We start from the raw sequence: 27,150 nt of genomic DNA on the forward strand, positions 1-27,150 counted from the left end.
TAGATAACACACATTTAAGATAATACATTCAATGAGCAAAATAGAGATGGGAAAAATTAAACTCTGAGACGGAGTGTAGACTTCATGATATCAAAACGAAGTTAATTTTTCCACTTCCGTAGTCTCTGTTTTTGTTTTTCACCAACAATGCAACAATGACCTTACATTTATCTCCGGAAGAGAAATTTTGTCATCCGTTTCTCACACGTGAAAGGATCGTAATTAGTTATAGGAACTCATAGAAGATTTATTCCTTTGTAATAGTATACTATAGCTTGTAACTTAGCGAACAGTTATTATAGGTAAATGTTTAGTGCAATACCTTGTACGGGAGAAGCAAAACCTGAGATTCCAGTTGAGGTACGTCAGAGTATTTGAACTGTTCCTTAATATTCATCATGTCCACATCTTTTGTTGATCCTGGGGCAACATGAAATGGTGTTGGTATGGTTAACTCTTTGTTAAACGTCTTTAACCAATCACCCTTGAAGTAAATGGCATTCACCAACACCATCTGGGTCAGCTGACTCAGAACACCTGAAATAGAATTCGCCTGCTTATGAAAGTGCTATTTCACTAAGATTACTAATGCGATATTTATTTCGTTCCCTGGCCAGCTCTATCTGTACTGGAGCTTTTGACTAAAAATTGTCTATTCGGCTGGAGCACTGTTAAAGCTGTCTCACTAAACTTCCTTTATTTGAAATAACGGAGCTATTATTCAGCTGTAAAATGTTAAACGCCAGTACTCAACCATGTACCGTTCTAAATACGTCACGCTAATTGCCTTTCAGAAGAAAGATCAGTAAGATTATTTACTATATAATTAACTGCAACGTCAACGGTAATTTAGGTGATGTGGTTATGGTTTACGCTACTCATGCGCGTCTTTTTCTCTCATATGACTACAATACAAATATATTTCCTCACGCAAATGACAACTGTTGTAGTGTCTGCGATATTCGCTGAAAAATGACTTTCTAGTAATATATTTACTGACGTAACGATTTCCGTTATCCAGCTAGAGAATCGAAAGGTGAGGGTTACGTCTTAGCTACCTCATTGTCAAACAGATCAAAAACCTTACGGTGGATATCAGAATGGACTCGCATTCGTCAGGAGGAGTTCAAATCCCCGGACGTCCTGATGTAGGAATCCATCACGACATCGTTCCACTGAGAAACATCGTACTACAGGTCCTTATTCCAAGTACTGAACGAACATGTAATGAAATAAGTTAAGAGTTTGCATCCCCAGTAAAAATGTTATTTGGACTCGTTATTCTTTGTCTCGAGTGGCGATTGTGAGGGGGAAGGGGGGGGGGGGAGTATCATAGCATCTAGCTACGATGTCTAGCTGTGTGAGGTTATACATGAGTGCAGCAATATTTAATTCAGCGGAAAAATACTCTTATCGGAGCAGAAAAAATTCTAATACGTTCCTGTTTATTTTAAAAGAGTCTGACTTAAAAGTGGTATACCAGCTGCCTCATTTTAGCTTCCTCAGCACCTTTAAAAATTTACCCAAAAATTTTGGCATGCGAACATATTCGAGCTTTTTCTTAAAATGCAACTAACCTCAAGTATTGCCCAATTAAGTCCTAGTAGTCAAAGCTTGGAATGACAAATTATCTAAATTTAAGGCTATCCGGTGGTGGATTAGGTTGTCTCTTGAAATGATTGCTACACCTCCCCCTCTTACATCATCTCGGTCAGCTCTATCTGTACTGGAGCTTTTGACTAAAAATTGTCTATTCGGCTGGAGCACTGTTAAAGCTGTCTCACTAAACTTCCTTTATTTGAAATAACGGAGCTATTATTCCGCTGTAAAATGTTAAACGACGTTAAACTGTATTAGCTGGTCATCAGTCGACGATTTCCTTAATTTCGTATTTCTTCTGTCCAGCTAAGCATTAAATTCACAGCTTTCAGCCCAAAATATCACTGAACAACACCATTTGAACGTGACTTAGTTCCCATAACCGTAACGTATATAAGTGATACTAGCTTTGGGACACTGTTCCTTAGAGTGTTGATCGCCACATAGACAGCAACGATATTGCGACATTGCCTGTAACGTAAACACTGGAAACATTGTGTCACTGCTGGAACGTATGGAGTTACTTCACAGTGCGTGCTATACATGTCAAAATTGCTGCAGAAGGACTGAAGAGTCCAACGTCAGGACACTGGCCTGCATTTTATAACGAGTTATACGCCGTTCTGGGTGACACATTTTGTCCTTCACGTTAATTTGATGACGCGAACGTCGGGTGACATTACTTCCACAACTTGTGCCTCAGAAAGTCCAGTACAGACACATCTGATTACTTCCTTTTAAACAGCTTCTTCTTCTTGATGTGGTCTTTTGTAATGACTCGTTTGATGCAGCTCTCGACGCTACTCAATTCCGTGCAAGCCTCTTCATCTCAGAGTAACTCTTGCATCCAACATCATTCTGAATCTGCTTACTGTATTCATCTATTGGTCTCCCTCTACGATTTATACCCCCACTCTTCCCTACAATACTAATTAGATGATCCCTTGATGTCTCAGAAAGTGTGCTCTCAACCGATCCCTCGTTCCAGTCATATTGTACCAGAAATTTCTTTTTTGCTCTGTTCTGTTCAGCACCTCTTCTTTAGTTGTGTTATCTCCCCATTTAACCATCAGCATTCTTCTGTAGCTCCACATTCCAAAATTTCTATTCTCTTCTTATCTAGACTGTTTGTTTCCCATGTTTCACTTCCATACATTGCTACACTCCTCACAAACACTCTGAAAAATGACTTTCTAGCACTTAAATCTATATTCGATGCCAACAAATTTCTCTTCTTCACAAACGCTTTTCTTTCCTTTGCCAATCTACATTTTATATCCTCTCTCCTTCGGCCATCATCAGTTATTTTACTGCCCAAACAGCTAAACTCATCTGTCTCGTTTCGTAATCTAATTCCCCCAGCATCACTCGACTTAATTCGACTACATTCCATTATCCTCGTTTTGCTTTTGTTGATGTTCATCTTATATCCTCCTTTCAAGACACTGTCCATTCCGTTCAATTGCTCTTCCAAGCCCTTTGCTCTCACTGCCAAATTACAATGTCATCGGCGAACGTCAAAGATCTTTTCCCTGGTCTTTAATTCTTTTACTGCTTTTTCAGTGTACACACTGAATAACATCGTGGATAGGCTACAACCCTGTCTCACTCTCTTCTCAACCACTGCTTCCCTTTCAGTCCCCTCGAGTCTTATAACTGCCATCGTACCTTTACCTTTCCTCAAACTATCTTCAAACAGAAGTCGTAGGTCAATATTGCCCCGTGTGCTCCTACATTTCTCTGGAATCCAAATTGATTTTGCCCGAGTTCTTCCTCTACGAGTTTTTCCGTTCTTCGGTAGAGAACCTGTGCCAGTATTTTCAACCTTGACTTGTTGTTGTTGTTGTTGTGGTCTTCAGTCCAGAGACTGGTTTGATGCAGCTCTCCATGCTAGTCTATCCTGTGCAAGCTTCATCATCGCCCAGGACCTACTGCAACCTACATCCTTCTGAATCTGTTAAGTGTACTCATTCCTTGGTCTCCCTCTACGATTTTTACCCTCCACGCTGCCCTCCAATACTAAATTGGTGATCCCTTGATGCCTCAGAATATGCCCTACCAACCGATCCTTTCTTCTAGTCAAGTTGTGCCACAAATTTCTCTTCTCTCCAGTTCTATCCAATACCTCCTCATTAGTTATGTGATCTACCCATCTAATCTTCAGCATTCTTGTGTAGCACCAGATTTCGAAAGCTTCTATTCTCTTTTTGTCCAAACTATTTATCGTCCATGTTTCATATCCATCCATGGCTGCACTCCATACAAATACTTTCAGAAACGACTTCCTGACACTTAAATCTACACTCGATGTTAACAAATTTCTCTTCTTCAGAAACGCTTTCCTTGCCATTGTCAGTCTACATTTTATATCCTCTCTACTTCGACCATCATCAGTTATTTTACTCCCTAAATAGCAAAACTCCTTTACTACTTTAAGTGTCTCATTTCCTAATCTAATTCCCTCAGCATCACCCGACTTAATTCGACTACATTCCATTATCCTCGTTTTGCTTTTGTTGATGTTCATCTTATATCCTCCTTTCAAGACATTGTCCATTCCGTTCAACTGCTCTTCCAGGTCCTTTGCTGTCTTTGACAGAATTACAATGTCATCGGCGAACCTCAAAGTTTTTATTTCTTCTCCATGGATTTTAATACCTACACCGTATCCTACTTTGACTTATTAAACTGATATTTTGGTAATATTCACACTTGTCAGCACCTACTTTCTTTGGAATTAGAAGTACGACATCTTTCTTAAGGTCTGAGGGTATTTCGCCTGTCTCATATATCTTGCACACCAGATGGAAGAGTTTTGTCGTGACTGGCTCTCCCAAGGTTACCAGTGTGTCTGACTGAATGTTGTCTACTCTCGGAGCCTTGTTTCGACATAGGTCTTTCACTGATCTGTCAAATTCTTCTCGCAGTAACATGTCTCCCATCTCCTCTACTGACGTCTGACTGTTCTAAGTAATCTGCAGTTGGCGGGTTTCCACTGATCATAATTTTTACCATTTTTTCAGTTATTCTGTCTGGCAGTGGCAGTGGTGGGAAACACACTGCCTGCTTTCGACATAAATTGACTGATTGTGTAGGATAATGATATAGTGTTGGAGATACGGCTAAAGCTGGGGTCAGTACGAATGCCGTTCTTATCACATCTTTACTGTGTGGTAGGCTAGCGCCGCCGCCGCTGAATCGACAGAGCTGCCCGATAGCGGTATCTGGCAGCCTTGTGAGTGCCTGTCGTTGTCATATTGTCGTTGTCATATGACTTAATGTGTAACATTTATCATTGTACATTACTACTAATTTTTAAATAGGCAAATTCACTCCTGTTGCAAAGTGGAACTGGTCAGTATTAAAAGTGAGTGTTCTAATGCTCACCATGGTTCGTAAAGCAGTTATTGGATAGTGTAAGTAGCGTTTGACAGGAGGGGGAGGATCTAATGCAAAATATTGTTTGCCAGTCTGTAATTTTAGTTATTTAACGTGAGAGTTGGTTAAACAAATTTGTACAGTTCTTGTGATAGGATAAAATAATGTACGTGGGGACAGTTACTACAGAGAATGCATAAGCGTGAGTTAGGAGGGGATGGAGGGTGTAAATCGGTTGTGTACTTCTCTTAATACGTATCTGGCAAGGTTACCATACCGCACAGCAGTACCCTAGGCGTAGATAGATGAAATGGAAAGTATTACGTCTTGCACAATATGGCTGATCTTATTATACTAATGTGTATGTGTTTGTACCGAAGTCTAGATTGCTCATAGTTCTTTGTCGAAATTATGCCTTAGTTATATTTGAAAAGAAAAGTGGTACCTTCCAACATTAAAACTTGGTCGGAATTAGCTCGTTTGTTACTTGTATTCTTCTGTACAGCTGCCTGGCGGAATGAACTGTTTGCGCTTTAAAGACATCGGAGCTGATACTTTGATAAACGTATGCCACTACATTTCCTCCGTTAGTATGCGTTCTAGTGTGTACATACAAAAAGCACATGAAAGTTGCTTGTCGTTGCTGCTGCACCCTACCCGTGGCCTTGGGGTATCCACGACGTAGTACACAAAATAGCGTAACTGGGCTCCAGTTTACAACTGGATTGCGAATACAACCATATTTAGAAGGTATGTATGCAAGATGATGCTTCCACAAGTGCTATCATCTTGGCTCTTTAGACTATAAGAAGCATATGTGACACTACCGCCATTCTGAAGTTACGTCGACTGGCGGGAATTCTGTCAGCCTATAGTTTTTTTTTTTTTTTAATTTTACACATATAAGCAAATGGTAGGAGATTGTTAACAAAGATGACATAGATATTACGTAGTACTGTCGAACTTATAAGCAGGATCCGTTTGTCATGGAGTAGGATTCTAGGCCAAATCATTAAGGCTCGTTTCGCGTGGTAAAGTCCAGCAAAACACCTATAAATTACATTATGTGGAGGTGGGAACACTACTATCTGCTGACATGTTGTATGTATTACAAATATAAGATGAAAACTATGAACCGGGTGTATTACTATATTTCATATGTTTAGGAGTCATGTCATACAGGATGCAGACAGTGAAAGAGCCGTTACTGATAGTGTGGATTACTGCAGTGCTGATGGAGTAAGTTTGATTGAGGGGTTGTTAATTGCTAATTTAGTCATGTTACACAGCCAAACTGTGTCAGAAGGAAAGTGTAAAAGTGTATGTAGAACAGAAACATACTGCCCCCCTCCTCACACACACACACACACACACGCACACACACACACACACACACACACACACGTATTCAAGTACACCCGTTCGCACATAAAATACAACGGAAAAATCTAAGAAGGTTAGAGCTAAAATATGAATTTACCGACAATTAGTCATTTGGACTGTTGCCGAGTTATTTTTAACCTGAGGAATAGTTATTGATGGAGTGTTTAACCACGTGAAAAACGATTTCGCAGTCAGCCAACTTACTGGGTCATATCCTTACTACGTAGCCTACTGGCTCAAGACTGGGAAATATGTTTGTTTGTGGCGTCATAGTGGCAACCATGGTTAGCATCAGCTCCACCTCCCCAGAGGACACAGTCATAATAATTACATGGGAAGAAAAACGAAGAAATGTAGGCAGGAAAATTCGATCCATTGACCTCGCGCTTTGAAACTAATCGCTTAACACTTTTTACCTTCCTCGCTTTCCTGGTTATACAGGAACCCATAAAGAAGTTACCACCACTCTGACCCTAAAAACAAACCCTCTGAACAACTTCAGGCGCCGGCCTCTAACTACGCCTGTCCCAGCAGTTCTACCTAAACTAAGAAAGGAGGAAAGGAAAGAAGTGAGATGTTAACAAATGTATATAACAGGGAAAGTTTTCTTTATTTTTTTATTGTTATTATTTCTTCCCTTCGCGTATGTGGGGCGTTCTTGAAAGCTGCCCGTACCCGTGGAGAAATCCGTGCACATCTCCTCCAAATAAACGGGAATACAGTTGGTGATCGTAATATCAAAAGATCAACAATAATGCAGCAGATCAACTGCTTATTGCAGGGACGTTCCAATTGCACTGTTGTTCTAAACCGGTTTGAGGCCCACTGCTACCTTATTATTCCTTAAAATACAAAAGTAATCTTTTTACCTGTTTGGTTTTGTTAAATTCATAAGTTATTAAGACTTAAGATTTGTCCAGCACCTATATATCAATTCTGTGGTTGTTCTAATTTTCATTCAACACTACCTCAACTAAGAATTTTAAATTTTTTGTTCTCCCCTTTGTTTGAACTTGTAATGTCTTTCCTTCTACGAACAATACGAGACTGGAATAGAAGGGAGTACTCAAGGTACTCCGCCACACACCGTCAGGTGGATGTAGATGTAGATGTAGAACGAAGCTAAGGAACACTGAAAGTGGATGAGAAAAATTACTTACCAGGAGGGATTAATTTTTTTATCTTCTGATTTGTCTTATTTTCTACCCAGTCATTAATTATTTTCCGTGCTTGTTCTTCTTGTGAAAAATCCACTACTTCTGCTCCAGCCTTGAGTTTGACAGCGGAATTGTTGAATTCATCCTTAACGTCAAAACCATTTTTAATAAATATTCTGTTAGCTATGCTAAGCAGCACGTCGTTGTTTTCCTGAAATATAAAAAAAAGAAACACTTGTTAAAAGCTGAAGTACTAAATATAATTTTAGATTCATTTCTCAGGGCGCGAGTGATGTAGTGGTGATAATGAAATGGTATTAGCCATAATTTTTATTTTTGCTTAATAAGAGTCGAGACGAAGCATTACATTTTTCTTTACATCGTATGACAGTGTTTTCGTCGTGACAAGCCTGATGTAAAGGAAATAAGCTTAAATAGAATAAAATCGAAGTTTGAAGATAATGTGTCACGTTGTTTACTTCCACAGGGCATGATAATTAATTAGTTAATTAGTTAGTTACATGTTCCACAAAACGTTTATTTTATCGAAATGACGTGGAACAAGTCAATTTACAGGATATGTGTGCACGATTACTGTTAACAATAATGAACACATTACTACTTTTTTGTCCTACTCGTGCAACTATACCCAAAATTTGTTTGCTTTTCTTTTTTTCATTACGGACTACCAGATTTGAAGTAAAAATTCATGAATGGATATAAATTACCCAGGAGAAACGGTTTTAAATTAGATTTATAACGTGCTTCGCTACCAGTCAGATATTTTACCTTATTGTGCAAACGACAATTTTTTTTACTGCGTATTGAACTCCTTTCTGGATTACTGATAGCCTTAATAATGAGTAATAAAGGTAATTTTACCATCTGTGAAGCATTATTTATTTCGAATTTCAGTAGCGAGTATGTGCATTGTGGCGGCGCAGTTAAAGTGTCCAGCTCCTTGAAGAGGTACCTACATGACGCCCGTGGGTGAACATCACATTTTATTCTTCCTGCTGGCTTTTGTGTAATCAATACTTTCTAAGTTGTGAGTTCCTCAGAAAATTATTCCGTACATTACTGAGTGGAAATATGCAAAATATGTCAGGAGGTTGATATGTTTGTTGACAAGATTATCAATTGCAAGAAGAGCAACAGTAGCTGGACATAATTGTTTTAGAAGTTCAGTAATGTACTTGTTCCAGTTCAAGTTTTCATCAGTATGTACCCCCAAAAATTTGGAGCTATCTACCCTATTTAATGACTCCTGTTGAAGTGCTAAATCAATTGTTGCTATGACTCTGTTTGTTCTAAAGAACTGAATTGACGTTTTATAAAAATTTAGAGAGAATCCATTTTCTGAGAACCACTTAATAATTCATTGGAAAATATTATCCATCATCTCTTTTATTGCTTTCTCTCTAATGTAATTATACCACTGTCTAATGTCAGTGGAATATTATTTTCGTTCACTTTTCCCTCTATCTGTTGCCAAAATTTGTACCACTCATAGGCAACCATATGCAGTGTTTTCTTTAACTTGCACAAGCGAAATTATTTTATCTGTTTAAGCAAGTCGTATTCAAACGAAAACTTCACCTTTTATCGAATGAAGAGTCAGTACCGTTTAAAAGAGTACAGGCGCTTTTTACTGTTTCGGACTGACTTTGTGGCAACCGGTAATAAGTGAACCATTGTTTCCTTTAAAGCTATCTCAATTTCAAAGTCTAAGAGCCTTGGTATATATTTTCCAGAATATTGCATCCTTTTTGTGGTATTATAGCTTTTAAAATACTGGTTCGGTACAGAATCTGACTTTGTTAAATGAATTGTTCAGCTACTTAATAAGTGACTAATTTGGCGGTTCTGAAACATTCAGAATGTATTTTCTGCGGGTGATTTCACTGGATTTCGATGGAAAAACAAAAACAGTATGTTAGAGGGTAACAATCCTCTAATGGTAATGCCCACAGGAGGGACTGTATACTTTTCGTAAAGAACACTTTGAAACGTCAGAAATAGCAAAGACGATGTCTTCAATTTCTTGCACACAAGAGTAGCAAATATCGCCTTATAAGCTATAAACACTTTTTTGTTTGTATATTACCATCATCTGTCACCCCCAGCACCACCTGGCTGCGGTACAATTTGCACAACGATTGAGTACAGCTACGCCGTTAAGTAACTACTATAGCCACCTTATCACTTCCGCAGAAGCAATCACTTTGTATGATCAACCAAAGCCCGTGAAATGCGGCGGGTCTGTATCTAGTGGCAAAAGAACCTAGATCTTGTGTGCTACTGAAGGTTATTAAATTCACCGTCAATGTTCATGGATCCATTCCTACATCGATAAAATGTAATGGATACCTGTGTTTAGCGACATTTTAAAAATAGATAGCGAGTCTCTAGTGAGAGAAGTTCAAAGAGACATTGTTGCCATAGCCTCCCATTTTCGTCAAAAATATAACTTCAGAGGATGTGATAACGATATTTACCTGTAGGTGCGTCATTATAGCGCTGGATCCATCCTCTGTCACATTTCTGTCTTCAGGTAGACGCAGACCCCTCGCTATCTGCTTGGCTGTATCTCCATGAGCACCCAGAAACACAAGTGCTAGGATCACTTGTATACTGATAGGCGAGAAGAATACATTATCTGTTCCGTTTGCTAAATCCTGAAATTGAATATTTAACTGCTTTAAAGCGTTATTCAGGGATTCTAAAATTTTCCTGAAACACAATCACAGAAACGTTTAGTAAATCCATACACTCCATAAGGTTACATCACGAAGTTTAGCTAAAAATTGAATAACTAGGACCTAAAAATCTAGTTGCTTTACAATAATTTAGTTATGACGAATAAATTGCTGAACTCTGGGACGTGAAGGTACGTTAGTGGAATCGGGAACGGAATCAAGCAAAATGAAATGTGAGACGTGAGCTTTGCAAGAAGTGTTGTAAGTAGGCTGTTTAGGTTTTCTTATTGGTAACGCCGCGTAGCGCTCTGTACGAAAATCACTCGCTGTGCTGCGTGCAGTCTGTGGCTAGTTTGCATTGTTGTCTGCCATTGTAGTGTTGAGCAGCTGGATGTTAACAGCGTGTAGCGTTGCGCAGTTGGAGGCGAGCCGCCAGCAGTGGTGGATGTGGGGAAGTGAGATGCCCGATTTTTGAGAATGGATAATCTGGAGGTGTGTCCGTCAGAAACAGTACATTTGTAAGAATGGATGTCATGAACTGCTATATATATTATGACTATTAAGGTAAATACATTGTTTGTTCTTTATCAAAATCTTTCATTTGCTAACTAAGCCTATCAGTAGTTAGTGACTTCAGTAGTTAGAATCTTTTATTTAGCTGGTAGTATTGGCGCTCGCTATATTGCAGTAGTTCGAGTAACAAAGATTTTTGTGAGGTAAGTGATTTGTGAAAGGTATAGGTTAATATTAGTCAGGGCCATTCTTTTGTAGGGATTATTGAAAGTCAGATTGCGTTGCGCTAAAAAAATATTGTGTGTCAGTTTAAGCACAGTCATGTATAATTTTTCTAAGGGGACGTTTCAGTGTGACAAAAAATCGACGACGAAACAGAAATAAAGTCAAGACAGATGTTTTCTACTGAGGAACAGAGATGCGAGGAAATTCATGTGTATACTATATTGAAATGGGGGAATCAGATACAACGTGGATGATTTAATTTTATCCACTGCCGTCAGTGTTTCTTCCGCGATAATATTACTTTCGTTAAGCAAGATAAACCACCTTCAGTCTCAAATAGTGATTGTATTTCAGTGCACGATGCATTTCGAGCCCTGTGGCCTCATATTCAGGTACTTGATAAGTCCAAATCATTTTTCAAATTTAATTCAATAGCCGTCCTGTTAAGATAACATACGCGTAATCACAAAGAGACACACTGTGAGTACAAGTTATTACAAAACTATAACAATATTGAAAAATTACTTAATGTTTACAGTACAGACTACACTGTACAGTGTATAGATGCACATAAATATGACAACTCATCTGTACTTCAAAATCATGTAACCAATGTTGGAGACAGTAAGCTATCAATGTTGTCTTAGTTTTACAATAACTCGTATTCAGTTTGTCTTTTTCATAACCCCTATTTAGTCTTAAGAAAACAACCTTCGCTGAGACTAAAAGCAAGGGCGGTATCATTAAGAGTAAATGGGAATGCCACTGTTAATTGCAGAGGAGAAAGCGAAAAGGGGGAAATAGTACATTGAAGACGTCTATGAGGGGAGGTCTAATGACGTGATAGAAGAAGAAACAGACGTCGATAGAGGGTAGATAAGGGATCCAGCATTACAATCAGAATTAAAACATTTCTGGAAGTCTTACAATAAAATAAGGTAGAAACGATAGATAACATTCCATCACAATTTCTAGAATCATTGGGCGAAGAGGGCATAGAAGGAGTATTCATGTTGATGTGTAGAATGTATGAATCTGTCGATATACAATTTGACTTTCGGAAAAGCATCATCCACACAATTCCGAAGAACAGTCCTGTATCCAAGTTGCTGACAGGAATAATATACAGCAGAGTGGAACAGAGAATTGAGGATGTGATCGATGACGATCAGTTTGGCTTTAGGAAAGGTAAGGGTACCAGGCAGGGAATTCTGTCGTTCCGGTTGATAATGCAAGCGAAACTAAAGGAAAACCAAGAAACGTTCAAAGGATTTGTCGAACTGGAAAAAACTTTCGACAGTGTCAAATGGTACAAGATGTTGGATCTTCTGGGAAAAGTAGTGTTAACCTATAGAGCAAGACGGGTAATATACAATATGTACAAGATCCAATTGGGAATAATAAGAGTGGAAGATGAAGAACGAAGCGCACGGATTGCACAGAGCATAGGACAGGGATGTAGTATTTCGCCCCTACTAGTCAATCTGTAGATCGAAGAAGCAATGGAAGAAGTAAAAATTCAAAGTCGAATTAAAGGTGAAAGGATATTAGTGAGGAGTTAAAGATGAACATTCGCTGACGACATTGCTATCCCCATCGAAAGTGAAGAAGAGTTACAGGATCTACTGAATGGAATGAACAGCTTAATGAGTACATAATAGGGATAGAGTAAATCGAAGAAATACAGAAGTAATACGAAGCAGCAGAAATGAGAACAGTGATAAACCTAACTTCAGGATTGGTGATCACAGAGTAGATGAAGTAAAGAAATTCTGCTATCTAGGCAGCAGGACATGAAAAGCAGACTATCACTGGAAAATAGAGAAGTCTACTAATATTAAATTATTAATTAATATAATTAATAATATTAATTATAATTAGTATTATTAATTGGAGGAGGATATTTCTGAGAATGTACGTTTGGTGCACAGTATTGTATGGTAGTGAAACATGAACTCTAGGAAAACCAGAAAAGAAGAAAAGCGAAGCATTTGACATGTGGTGCTATAGAAGAATGTAGAAAAGTACGTGTACTGATAAGGTAAGGAATGAGAAGGTTCTCCAGAGAAGTGGCGAGGAAAGGAATATAGGGAAAACACTGACAAGAAGAAGGGACTGGATGATAGGATATACGTTAAGACATCAAGGAATAGCTTCCATGGCACTAGAGGGAGGTATAGTGGAAAAAAAACTGAAGAGAAAGACAGAGATTTGAATACATCCAGCAAATAAGTGAGGATCCAGCAAATAATTGAGGCCGAAGGTTGGAAGTGCTGCTCCTAGATGTAGAGGTTGACACAGGAGAGGATTCGTGGCGGGCCACATCAAATCAGCCAGACGACTTGTGGCTCGGAATAAATAAATAAGTGAAATAAAAAAAAATCTTAACAGAATGAGTGTTAGCCTAGATTCAAAAATTGATGTACACTTATCAAGTACCTGAAGATGAGATCACGGAGCTCGCAGCGCATCGTGCATTGAAATAAAATCGTGATTTATGCCCGAAGGCGGTTTGGTTTTTGTTTTATGAACATTCGGGGTATGAGATAGTCTCATACGGAACAGTAACACTTCAAAAATGAATATTTTCCATGGAAGTTATCCAAGTCCATGCCCACATTCTGTTAGGTAAATACCTCCACGAAGAGCTACACAACCTCATGCCTGACACGTAATTTCACTACAGTGTCTTAATAGTGTGACTTCACTGAAATATCAGGGTGAGAAATAAACGGTGGCCCTATAGTGGTAAAATTTTAGCGTATGATAGTAGAAAGCACAAAGGTTATACTTAATGGAATTTGCTCGGTAGAAACAGGTGTTCTGCATTAACATATTCTTACAGAAAAAAATCAAATAAACTATATAAGAATCGGATTAAATTAGTAATGAAAAAGCTACACTATATATATGAGTACAGAAATTATACTCTTTCTTACAGTGTATTTCAATTTTTGAATTTCTAAAGAAGAAGTATAAAAATAGACAAGACTAGAAAGAATTGTTATAATAATTTATTTAGTATAATTATAGTAATTTATTTAATTATATGTGGCCATAACAAATTAAATCAAGCAACACGATCAGCTTCTTGGAAAGCAAAGTGAATACATATGTATACGAGAGGAGTAATTGTTTAAGAATAAGTACTTAGGCACCTACCTTAAGATTTATCAGAAACGAATGAAATGAAATTCTCGTGTGCAAAACGGCAGTTATTAAGGAGAATATGAGAGCTTCAGGTGAACCATCATACGGACATGACAGAATAAGCTCAAAATTTTCAGACATAAGGCGTTCTGATGAAGTGCATAGGCAAGCAAAAAATAGTTGCAGTAACTTCATCTCAGTATTTTACATAATATTCACAACAATTATCACCTACCAAATGAAAAAAGTCGATTTTAAAGAAATATAGAGAAAGGTTGTCTTGCTAAATTGATCGACAAACGAACCATTTCCATTTCGCGAAAAAAGTTAGAGAACGGAGTGATCAATGAACTGGAAGAGGGAACTCATCTTCTTTTCAGATAAATTTGATTTAATGTCAATAAACTGGTAACAGTCCTTGATAAAGTCACTAATACAGCATATGTTAGTTGTTGTTGTTGCTGTGGTCTTCGGTCCTGAGACTGGTTTGATGCAGCTCTCCATGCTACTCTATCCTGTGCAAGCTTCTTCATCTCCCAGTACCTACTGCAACCTACATCCTTCTGAATCTGCTTAGTGTATTGATCTCTTGGTCTCCCTCTACGATTTTTACCCTCCACGCTGCCCTCCAATGCTAAATTTGTGATCCCTTGATGCCTCAAAACATGTCCTACCAACCGATCCCTTCTTGTAGTCAAGTTGTGCCACAAACTTCTCTTCACCCCAATCCCATTCAGTACCTCCTCATTAGTTATTTGATCTACCCATCTAATCTTCAGCATTCTTCTATAGCACCACATTTCGAAACCTTATATTCTCTTCTTGTCCAAACTAGTTATCGTTCATGTTTCACTTCCATACATGGCTACACTCCATACAAATACTTTCAGAAACGACTTCCTCACACTTAAATCTATACTCGCTGTTAATAAATTTCTCTTCTTCAGAAACGTTTTCCTTGCAATTGCCAGTCTACACTTTATATCCTCTCTACTACGACCATCATCAGTTATTTTACTCCCTAAATAGCAAAACTCCTTTACTACTTTAAGTGTCTCATTTCCTAATCTAATTCCCTCAGCATCACCCGATTTAATTTGATTACATTCCATTATCCTCGTTTTGCTTTTGTTGATGTTCATCTTATATCCTCCTTTCAAGACACTGTCCATTCCGTTCAACTGCTCTCCCAAGTCATTTGCTGTCTCTGACAGAATTACAATGTCATCGGCGAACCTCAAAGTTTTTACTTCTTCTCCATGAATTTTAATACCTACTCCGAATTTTTCTTTTGTTTCCTTTCTTGCTTGCTCAATATACAGATTGAATAACATCGGGGAGAGGCTGCAACCCTGTCTCACTCCCTTCCCAACCACTGCTTCCCTTTCATGCCCCTCGACTCTTATAACTGCCATCTGGTTTCTGTACAAATTGTAAATAGCCTTTCCCTCCCTGCATTTCACCCGTGCCACCTTCAGAATTCGAAAGAGAGTATTCCAGTCAACATTGTCAAAAGCTTTCTCTAAGTCTAGAAATGCTAGAAGCGTAGGTTTGCCTTTTCTTAATCTTTCTTCTAAGATAAGTCGTAAGGTTAGTATTGCCTCACGTGTTCCAACATTTCTACGGAATCCAAACTGATCTTCCCCGAGGTCTGCTTCTACCAGTTTTTCCATTCGTCTGTAAAGATTTCGCGTTAGTATTTTTCAGCTGTGACTTATTAAACTGATAGTTCGGTAATTTTCACATCTGTCAACACCTGCTTTCTTTGGGATTGGAATTATTGTATTCTTCTTGAAGTCTGAGGGTATTTCACCTGTCTCATACATCTTACTCACCAGATGGTAGATTTTTGTCAGGACTGGCTCTCTCAAGGCCGTCAGTAGTTCTAATGGAATGTTGTCTACTCCTGGGGCCTTGTTTCGACTCAGGTCTTTCAGTGCTCTGTCAAACTCTTCACGCAGTATCGTATCTCCCATTTCATCTTCATCTACATCCTCTTCCCTTTCCATAATATTGTCCTCAAGTACATCGCCCTTGTATAAACCCTCTATATACTCCTTCCACCTTTCTGCCTTCCCTTCTTTGCTTAGAACTGGGTTGCCATCTGAGCTCTTGATATTCGTACAAGTGGTTCTCTTCTCTCCAAACGTCTCTTTAATTTTCCTGTAGGCAGTATCTATCTTACCCCTAGCGAGACAAGCCTCTACATCCTTACATTTGCCCTCTAGCCATCCCTGCTTAGCCATTTTGCACTTCCTGTCGATCTCATTTTTGAGACGTTTGTATTCCTTTTTGCCTGCTTCATTTACTGCATTTTTATATTTTCTCCTTTCATCAATTAAATTCAATATTTCTTCTGTTACCCAAGGATTTCTATTAGCCCTCGTCTTTTTACCTACTTGATCGTCTGCTGCTTTCACTACTTCATCCCTCAGAGCTACCCATTCTTCTTCTACTGTGTTTCTTTCCCCCATTCCTGTCAATTGTTACCTTACGCTCTCCCTGAAACTCTCTACAACCTCTGGTTCTTTCAGTTTATCCATGTCCCATCTCCTTAAATTCCCACCTTTTTGCAGTTTCTTCAGTTTCAATCTGCAGTTCATAACCAATAGATTGTGGTCAGAATCCATATCTGCCCCTGGAAATGTCTTACAATTTAAAACCTGGTTTCTAAATCTCTGTCTTACCATTATATAATCTATCTGATACCTTTTAGCATCTCCATGATTCTTCCAGGTATACAGCCTTCTTTTATGATTCTTGAACCTAAGTGTTAGCTATGATTAAGTTATGCTCTGTGCAAAATTCTACAAGGTGGCTTCGTCTTTCATTTCTTCCCCCCAATCCATATTCACCTACTATGTTTCCTTCTCTCCCTTTTCCTACTGACGAATTCCAGTCACCCATGACAATTAAATTTTCGTCTCCTTTCACTACCTGAATAATTTCTTTTATCTCGTCATACATTTCATCAATTTCTTCAGCATCTGCAGAACTAGTTGGCATATAAACTTGTACTACTGTAGTAGGCATGGGCTTTGTGTCTATCTTGGCCACAATAATGCGTTCACTATGCTATTTGTAGTAGCTAACCCGCGCTCCTATTTTTTTGTTCATTATTAAACCTACTCCTGCATTACCTCTATTTGATTTTGTATTTATAACCCTGTAATCACCTGACCAAAAGTCTTGTTCCTCCTGTCACCAAACTTCACTAATTCCCACTATATCTAACTTTAACCTATCCATTTCCCTTTTTAAATTTTCTAACCTACCTGCCCGATTAAGGAATCTGACATTCCACGCTCCGATCCGTAGAACGCCAGTTTTCTTTCTCCTGATAACGACGTCCTCTTGAGTAGTCCCCGCCCGGAGATCCGAATGAGGGACTATTTTACCTGCGGAATATTTTACCCAAGAGGACGCCATCATCATTTAATCATACAGTAAAGCTGCATGTCCTCGGGAAAAATTACGGCTGTAGTTTCCCCTTGCTTTCAGCCGTTCGCAGTACCAGCACAGCAAGGCCGTTTTGGTTAATGTTACAAGGCCAGATCAGTCGATCATCTAGTCTGTTGCCCCTGCAACTACTGAAAAGGCTGCTGCCCCTCTTCAGGAACCACATGTTTCTCTGGCCTCTCAACAGATACCCCTCCGTTGTGGTTGCACCTACGGTACGGCCACCTGTATCGCTGAGGCACGCAAGCCTCCCCACCAACGGCAAGATCCATGGTTCATGTTAGTATGCTCATGAATATACTGTACTGCACAATGATGCCCCAGTTTCCATTAACATTGCATATGCAGGGTGATCCACTGATAACGACCGAGCCAAATATCTCACGAAATAGGCATCAAACGAAAAAACTACAAAGAAGGAAACTCGTCTAGCTTGAAGGGGGAAACCAGATGGCGCTATTGTTGGCCCGGTAGATGGCGTTGCCATAGGTCAAACCGATATCAACTGCGTTTTTTGAAATAGGAACCCTCATTTTTATTACATATTCGTGTAGTACGTACAGAAATATGAATGTTTTAGTTTGACTACTTTTTTCGATTTGTGACAGATTGCGCTGTAATAGTCCAAACGTATAAGCACGTGGTAACACGTAACATTCCGCCAGTGCGGACGGTATTTGCTTCGTGATACATCACCCGCGTTAAAATGGACCGTTCACCAACTGCGGAAAAGGTCGATATCGTGTTGATGTATGGCTATTGTGATCAACATGCCCAACGGGCGTGTGCTACGTATGCTGCTCGGTATCCTGGGCGACATCATCCAAGTGTCCGGACCGTTCGCCGGATAGTTACGTTATTTAAGGAAACAGGAAGCGTTCAGCCACATGTGAAACGTCATCCACGACCTGCAACAAATGATGACGCCCAAGTAGGTGTTTTAGCTGCTGTCGCGGCTAATCTGCACATCAGTAGCAGAGAAATTGCGCGAGCATCGGGAATCTCAAAAACGTCAGTGTTGAGAATACTACATCAACATCGACTGCAACCGAAGCATATTTCTATGCAGCAGGAATTACATGGCGACGACTTTGAACGTCGTCTACAGTTCTGTCACTGGGCGCAAGAGAATTTACGGGACGATGACAGATTTTTTGCACGCGTTCTATCGATGGCAATCTAAACGGTGCAATGTATGCTGATTTCCCACGTAATGTTCTACCGATTTTACTACAAGATGTTTCACTGCATGACAGAATGGCGATGTACCTCCAACATGATGGATGTCCGGCACATAGCTCGCGTGCAGTAGAAGCGGTATTGAATAGCATTTTTCATGACAGGTGGATTGGTCGTCGATGGACCATGGTCCACACGTTCACCGGATCTGACGTCCCCGGATTTCTTTGGGGGACCGAGCGAGGTGGCGCAGTGGTTAGACACTGGACTCGCATTCGGGAGGACGACGGTTCAGTCCCGGGTCCAGCCATCCTGATTTAGGTTTTCCGTGATTTCCCTAAATCACACCAGGCAAATGCCGGGATGGTTCCTCTGAAAGGACACGGCCGACTTCCTTCCCCATCCTTCCCTAATCCGATGAGACCGATGACCACGCTGTCTGGTCTCCTTCCCCAAACAACCAACCAACCAACCAACCTTTCTGTGGGGAAAGTTGAAGGATATTCGCTATCGTGATCCACCGACAACGCCTGACTACATGCGTCAGCGCATTGTCAATGCATATGCGAACATTATGGAAGGCGAACCACTCGCTGTTGAGAGGAATGTCGTTACACGTATTGCCAAATGCATTGACGTTGACGGACGTCTTTTTGAGCATTTATTGCATTAATGTAGTATTTACAGGTAATCACGCTTTAACAGCATGTGTTCTTAGAAATGATAAGTTCACATAGGTACATGTATCACATTGGAACAACCGAAATAAAATGTTCAAACGTAGCTACGTACTGTATTTTAATTAAAAAAAACCTACCTGTGCCAACTGTTCATCTAAAATTGTGAGCCATATGTTTGTGACTATTACAGCGCCAATTATCACAAAGCGAAAAAAGTGGTCCAACTAAAACATTCATATTTCTTTACGTACTACACGAATATGTAATAAAAAATGGGGGTTACTATTCAAAAAAACGCAGTTGATATCCGTTTGACCTATGGCAGCGCTATCTAGTGGAGCCGGCCAACGATAGCGCCATCTGGTTTCCCCCTTCAAGCTAGACAAGTTTAGTTCTTTGTAGTTTTTTCGTTTGACGCTTATTTCGTGAGATATTTGGCCCGATCACGATCAATGGACCACCCTGTATACAATGAGGTGAACAGCGATATGCACATATACAGATGGCGATAGTATCGCGTACACAAGGAAATAAAAGGCAGTACATTGGAGGAGCTGTCATTTATACTCATGTAATTTATTCGAAAAGGCTTCCGATGTGAATATGGCCCTACTACGGGCATTAATAAACTTTCAATGCGGAATGGTAGTTGCAGCTAGACGCATGGGACGTTCCATTTCGGAAATCGTTAGGTAATTCAATATTCCAAGATCAACAGTGTCAAGGATGTGCCGAGAACACCAAATTACAGGCACGACCTCTCACCACAGACAATGCAGTGGCCGACGGCCTTCGCGTGACGACCGACAGCAGCGGCGTTTGCGTGGATTTGTCAGTACTAACAGACAAGCAACAGTGCCTGAAATGACCTCAGATCAATACGGAACGCACGACGAAAGTATCCGTTAGGACAAAGCGGGAAAATCTGGCGTTAATGTGCTGTGGCAGCAGATCACCGATGTCAGTGCCTTTGCTGACAGCACAACATCGACTGCAGCGCCTCTCCAGGGCTAGATGACCGGAAAATCGCTCCCTGGCCAGATGAGTCCCGATTTCAGTTTGTGAGAGCTGATGGTAGGTTTCGAGTGTGGTGCAGATCCCACGAAGCCACTGACGAAAATTCTCAACTAGCTGGTGGAGGCTCCATAATGGTGTGGGCTGTATTTACAAGGAACACTGACTGGAAATGGTTATGTTAAATTACTTGGAGACCATTTGCAGCCATTCATCGACTCCCTGTTTCGAAACAACAAAGGACTTTTTACTACGCGCCAAGTCATTGGGTCACAATCGTTCACCGAGCGAGGTGGCGCAGTGGTTAGCACACTGGACTCGCATTCGGGAGGACGACGGTTCAATCCCGTCTCCGGCCATCCTGGTTTAGGGTTCAAATGGTTCAAATGGCTCTGAGCACTATGGGACTCAACTGCTGTGGTCATAAGTCCCCTAGAACTTAGAACTACTTAAACCTAACTAACCTAAGGACAGCACACAACACCCAGCCATCACGAGGCAGAGAAAATCCCTGACCCCGCCGGGAATCGAACCCTGGTTTAGGTTTTCCGTGGTTTCCCTAAATCGCTTCAGGCAAATGCCGGGATGGTTCCTTTGAAAAGGCACGGCCGACTTCCTTCCCCATCCCTCCCTCATCCGAGCTTGCGCTCCGTCTCTAATGACCTCGTTGTCGACGGGACGTTAAACACTAATCTCCTCCTCCTCCACAATCGTTCGCGAATCGTTTGAGGAACGTTCTGGACAATTCGAGCGAATGGTTTGGCCACCCAGATCGCCCGACATGAATCCCATCGAACATTTGTGGAACCTAATCGAGATGTCAATTCGTGCACAAAGTGTACGCCGGCAAGTTTTGGCCATTACAGACGGCTATAGAGGCAGCATGGCTCGGCATGTCTTCAGGGGACTTCCAACCACTTATTGAGTCCATGCCATGAAGGGTTGTTGCATTACGCCTGAAAAAAGCAAGACCGACACGATATTAAGGGGTGTCCCATGACTTTTGTCACTTCAGTCAACATCGTAGATGTTTGAGACATGAAAAGGTCTCTGGAACCATATAGTTTTATTTGGTTCAATTAAACTTCCTATCGACTGGAAATCCGGAACGGAGTTTGGCAAGGAGATTTTAAGTCTCAAAAACCAATCTCAACATTCCCCCAGTGCAGTATGCAGATCCCTGATTATCAATAAGCACCCTAATTTTGGTCATGAAACTGTACCATTTCCCATTTTGACACTCGTACATAATTTTTAATGATCAGCAGAGGATTTAAACACAGCGTGTTTGAAAATATCGCTGAAAATCAATGATATGAAAAACAGAAACAGGTATAACCTATTTAATGAAAAGGAAATGGGGGAAATTAAAGATGGTGTTCTGGAGACAATTGTGGAGAATTTTTTTGTGCTGACGGAGGAAAGTTGGATGGGCAGCAAAATAAAAGGAATAGAGTGAAAGTTAAAGTGCATGTTAAAGTGCGTATTCAAAACTGTGTTTCTGATGCATGTGAAAACTGTACTCGCAGTTCTGACGTAAGGCACTTCGACATGGGCTGTTAGTGTGAAAAGCATTCGCAAACTGAGGTTTACTCAAATAGTAATGGATAAATACATGTTGAGAAAGAGAGGAGGAAGGGAGATTGTACCCGACGACTACTAAGTCATTAAAGATGAAGCCCAAGCTCAGATGGAGGTAGAATGGGAAGGAAATCGGCCGGGACCTTCCAAAGGAACCATTCCGGCATTTACCTTAAGTGATTTGGGGAAATTACGGCAAACCTAAATCTGGGGTTTCGGACGGGGATTTAAAACGGGGTTTATACCATATGTGAGTCGAATTTGGCAACCACTGTTCATCCTCACTCGGTGCCTGTTGAGAACTACTTGAGAAAATAACCAAGTGGGTCAAGGTACAGACACGACTGAGAGCCGTTATTACGACTAACGGGAGTGAAGTGGTGTTGGCAGGGCCTGAAGCCAGGTTAATGGTTTATGCTGACAGATAAGGAAAGAACCAAGGCATAGCCTAACTGAAGATGAGTGGATGATATTAGAGAACATGGAGACAGGAACATAATTCATGGAAAAGTAAAGAGGAGACATTCCATCAGTTGATGTTCAGTAACGATAAATTAGAATGACAACTTTTTATTAATTTATTTCCTCATGAATTACACAGAATATTTTACTTTGGATATGTCGCGAAACACCTTTTTATGTCACAAAAACTTACCTTGTAGAGGTCGAATGTAAATAAGGAGTTTGCTTGCGATATCGTCTGCAGCGCGACGTTAGTTTCTCCATCGGCCATCTTTATGTTTATCTGCACAGAGGAAGATTGTTACAAGAACTGCAGTCTGTGAGAGAAGAATGAGAAATTATCGTGTCTATCATGTCAAGAGGTCACAGTAAAACATCAGACAGGGAGCTAAGTTATACGTTTGCAGGTCCGTTGCAGTCTCTGTAGCCGAGGTCACTAGCTCACCCACGTGCGGTGGCGCTCCAGTCATAGAGAAAAGTTTAGAATTCTGGTGGTGGAAGAAAATTTCATAGCAAATCATTGGGCGGAAAGTGGAGGAGAGGCGGTCTTTATCTTGACGCTATCTGCTCTTAACGCCAGAGAATGAAATTTAAGCTTTGCGTATAATGGAATGACACCACTCAATAAACGATTTTTAATGGAATTAGTTAATAAACGACTAACCATCATTTTTCTTTGAAGGTGTTTTATAACTTTCCCTCCCTGATTACCCAACTAGGCATAAAATAATATAAATTTGACAAAGTGCTCTGCATTCAAGCTGACTGAGACGCAACAGTAAAAGTCAAACAAAAGGCAAGGAATGACTTTATTGATAATATGATGCATTTCGGAATATATCCATCATCAGAAAGCTACAAAAAATCAGATACAAAAATATTTTACGAAACATAGTAATGGACAGCTATAGAACTCCACTTCAATCGAAATCACCTGACGCTAAATTATACCACATGTACCCGGAAATTTGGCGTTTCAAGATGTATCTGAAACAAACCCTTGAATTCTAACTACACAGTGGAAGCTACAAGGAACGCTCTTACTTAATTTCGTATCGAGTTGAAGAAATGTGGGATTTCTCCAGCTTTCTTTTTGTGCTCGAATATGCAAACAAATCCGTATGAATCCAAAACTACTAATGCTTCAGTCACAAATAAAGCTCCATAAAAGTTATTTATTAATGTGTCCAATCATAGATGGACTCCAAGATCCAAATTATGAATTTATGACATTGGGAGTGGATCACGATTTTAATATATGGCAATCTGACAAACCCTGATATGGTTGTCAATCCTCACACAACATAAGAAAAAAAATTATGTAACTGATCCTAACTGGTTAATGTTCGTAAATGACCTGTTCGGGATCAGAGGGACAAAGATTAATCCTAGTTAGATAAGAATGGTACGTTTCTATCAAGACATTTATTACAAAAATCAACGGAATTGAAAAACAGAATATGTACAATTACAGCGTTCGGTTAACTGTACTAAGTTAAAAATTAACACAACACTTATCCTCTATGCAAAAATCCCGTCCCCCGTTTTCATGACAGGAATAGTTAAATGGTTGATACTGTCTAGCCTCTTTGTTAGTAAAAACCGCCACCCTGACTGGCGCTGACAAGAAGAGAGCTCACACAACAATCTAGCGGAACTGAAAACATTTATCACTACCGTTTTCTGTTTCTCTAGGCGTGGAACAATATATCATCATAAATAGTGGAGTGGACAGCATGTCTGTCACGTCGATCTGTGGAAGGCTGAAGTCGTCGAGGAGATGAAGTATGATGTTATAGCGTCCCCAATGAAATAATAAGAAAAGGCTTAAAAAACAGTATTTATAAAGAAGAGACATTTAAAAATGGAATAATATACATTTTTCTCATGTATCCGTATTATAATAATTTCTCTGTGTAAGTTTCGAGGGCAAAGTAATATAACAAAATGATCTAAAGAGACAAGATACGTTCTTTTGTTAATTTTTTAGTCGTCTTCACTTCTCTTGTCTTGATAGCGTGTAAGACGGACATCTTGCGAGAGCTGCCAAATGTAAGCATATTTGTACTAATTAAGCAGATAATATATTTATTTAATATTATTGTTCACTTTTATTTTCTAAGAGGTGATCCCGATTTCATGTCCGACTTCCTTGAATTAACCTGCATTCGAGTAATTTACAGTGCAACAATCGCAGCGGCCGATGCAGCCAACGACGCCATTACGTGGCGACATTAACTTATAAAAACTAGCGGAAGCGAAAAACTCGCCCGCTATGAACATAATATACATTTTTGTTCTACAGCCGCCCGACGTTGCAGAAAATACGTAGCTTCAGGATTCTTATTTTCAGTAAAACAGCCGAGAGCCAGAGCCAGGACCCCGACTACAATGCAATGGTTAACGGAGGTAAGAAAAAAATAGTCTCGCGCATGTGTGGGCCGCAATTATAATCAATAACTAAAGATTTTTTGCTTTAAAGTGAACTGACTAGCTGAGGAAATTAATATGAAAAGTTTATTCCATTGTTCAACATATTTGCTCATGTTTTAAGATTCAGCGACACTTAACGTTCATTAGCGTAACAATTTCCACTGAAGATTAATATTGTTAAAAAAGAGAACTTACAAAAGCATTTAATTGTAAATCAAAATTGAATGAAATCATTTTGATTAAGGCCCACCACGTAAGTCGGCAACAATCACCATTACCAATCAATTTCTGTAGTAAATAATAAATTAAATTACGATGGCCGAGGGACGCGAGAATGTGCAGATGTGAAATAATTACACAGAGGACGTGAACTGCATCCACAAACTTCTACAATCGAAGCTACTAATCTACAAAGTCCGTTCATGAGTCATGACAGTGTGTTTGCAAACTTACCACGAGCAGACACTCGCCTCAAGTGAGCGGACATACGTGGGAACTTCAGAATGCCTGAAGCCCCACGGAGAACCAAAATGATTTCAAGTGACCCAATCACAACTTTCTCTGACTAAGTTTGAAAGTGATGGCTGGACGCTTTGTCAGCGATGTACCTAAGAAGCTATATGCTATCCAGCAACATGTGTCGGTTGGACACCCACCGCAGAGATCCCACAATATTTTCTGCCTCGATATTAGCAAATCTTCGTTCACTAATGCGGAGTCCTGACTAAGCCAATGACGCCCTTCGTTACAACCTGATTTCCTCTCACACTTTGTAGACATGAAACCGCTGGCCAACCCCGAGTTGTTCATAAAGAGTGATCTAGAAGCTTCCCGAACAATTGAAAGCACTATGTGCCCGAAAAGACGTCCCGTATAAAGCAGCAGTACAGTGCTTTGCATTCCGCGTAGCAAGAATTCTTAACCGTTGACTCTGTGTGGCGACAGGAGACACATTCCAATGCAGTTAAAAACACTGCAGGCAATACTCGTTTGATCGTTTTCTTTACTGCACCCTTTCAACTTTCGCCCGCACCCCTGATAACTGGAGACGATGCTCGCTGGGCCGTTCCACAGGACAGGTTTGCGGCAGGCTGTAAAATTCCTCCATTTGGACACTGAAAAACAACTCCCATCTCACCCCCGACCTGCTCGAAGTCCGTAGCTTTCTCAGCCTCCATTGCCGTCCAATCAAGTGTACAAATTAGTTTTGTAAAGCACGCTGTACTACAGTTGTTAGTGTGAGGCTGTCCATTATCAACCAATACCATTAATAAACTGATAATCTCACCTAAGCTTCTATCACAAATTATTATAATTATATTAATTATATTAATTGATCATATAAGGAGTCAAAATACCGCCCCCTTAAAAAAATTAGCAGTTTTTGCAATGCTAAGCTCAAAGCTGCATTCACCTTTGAGGAAACATCGTCCATAAAAAACAGTTACAAGATATCGATGTTAAAAGAAACTAAAATTTTGCATGCGACAGTAATGGCATCCCTGGGTATCACCAGTTTGTAAACTAGTGTTCCAAAGGAAGAGACTCTGAACATCATAAGACTGGATCTTCTTAAGCGTATGAAACTTACAGTAGAAGCTACTGACTGGATTTTTTGCGTATAACGCTAGCCTTTAACTGTTTCACTTTTAATGGTAAGGCTTATCTTCAAAAGGGTGGCTTGGCGATGGGTTGATACCTTTCTGGCCTTTTGGTTGACATGTCATTAACTAACTAGGAAGGAAATTCTTTGCGAATAATAGGGCAGTGTAGCATCAACGTGGCAGACATGCCCTTCATTCGAGTGTTTAAGGTGATATGTGCTACGACTTGAGACATAGGCAACCGTAATGATGCAGGATTTAGTAAGAAAGGGGCTACACAGTATCAACCATTTAACTGGGCCTGTCATGCAAAACGGCGGACGCGATGGGTGATTCTTCGATTTGCAAAGAATTACGTAAACTATTGAAATGTTGCATTTGTTACACACAATGCTAGTTTTTAATTGTTTTCTGTTTTGCAAAGAATTATGGCAGTGTCTGCTAATATTTTTGTGGCACTTAGAGGAACAGATTTAGGACTTAGCAGGCTCGTTCAATCTATTGCATTCAACAATATGCTTCACTTTAGAGTTCGAACCAAATAGAAGCCGTAACTACTTATACACGAATGTTAACAGCCAATATATTTGTTTCTCGTTGGATGTTTTCAGAAAACCATCCTCCACTGATGTAA

At 40.0% G+C, this 27,150-nt stretch overlaps 1 protein-coding gene across 1 annotated transcript in view; it reads right to left on the reverse strand.

The window, feature by feature from the left end:
- LOC126458534 (serpin B6-like) overlaps nucleotides 1–27,150 on the reverse strand; it is a 79,686-nt gene that overhangs the window by 20,984 nt on the left and 31,552 nt on the right. Inside the window, exons 2-5 of the mRNA XM_050095640.1 lie at nucleotides 22,673–22,762; nucleotides 10,016–10,195; nucleotides 7,521–7,728; nucleotides 323–537 (exon numbers count right to left, since the gene is read on the reverse strand). Of these exons, the coding sequence (XP_049951597.1) occupies nucleotides 323–537; nucleotides 7,521–7,728; nucleotides 10,016–10,195; nucleotides 22,673–22,750 (681 nt within the window). The 5' untranslated portion in view covers nucleotides 22,751–22,762. The remainder of the gene's footprint in view (nucleotides 1–322; nucleotides 538–7,520; nucleotides 7,729–10,015; nucleotides 10,196–22,672; nucleotides 22,763–27,150) is intronic.

This window comes from Schistocerca serialis, chromosome 2, assembly GCF_023864345.2.
Source record: "Schistocerca serialis cubense isolate TAMUIC-IGC-003099 chromosome 2, iqSchSeri2.2, whole genome shotgun sequence".
NCBI lineage: Eukaryota > Metazoa > Arthropoda > Insecta > Orthoptera > Acrididae > Schistocerca > Schistocerca serialis.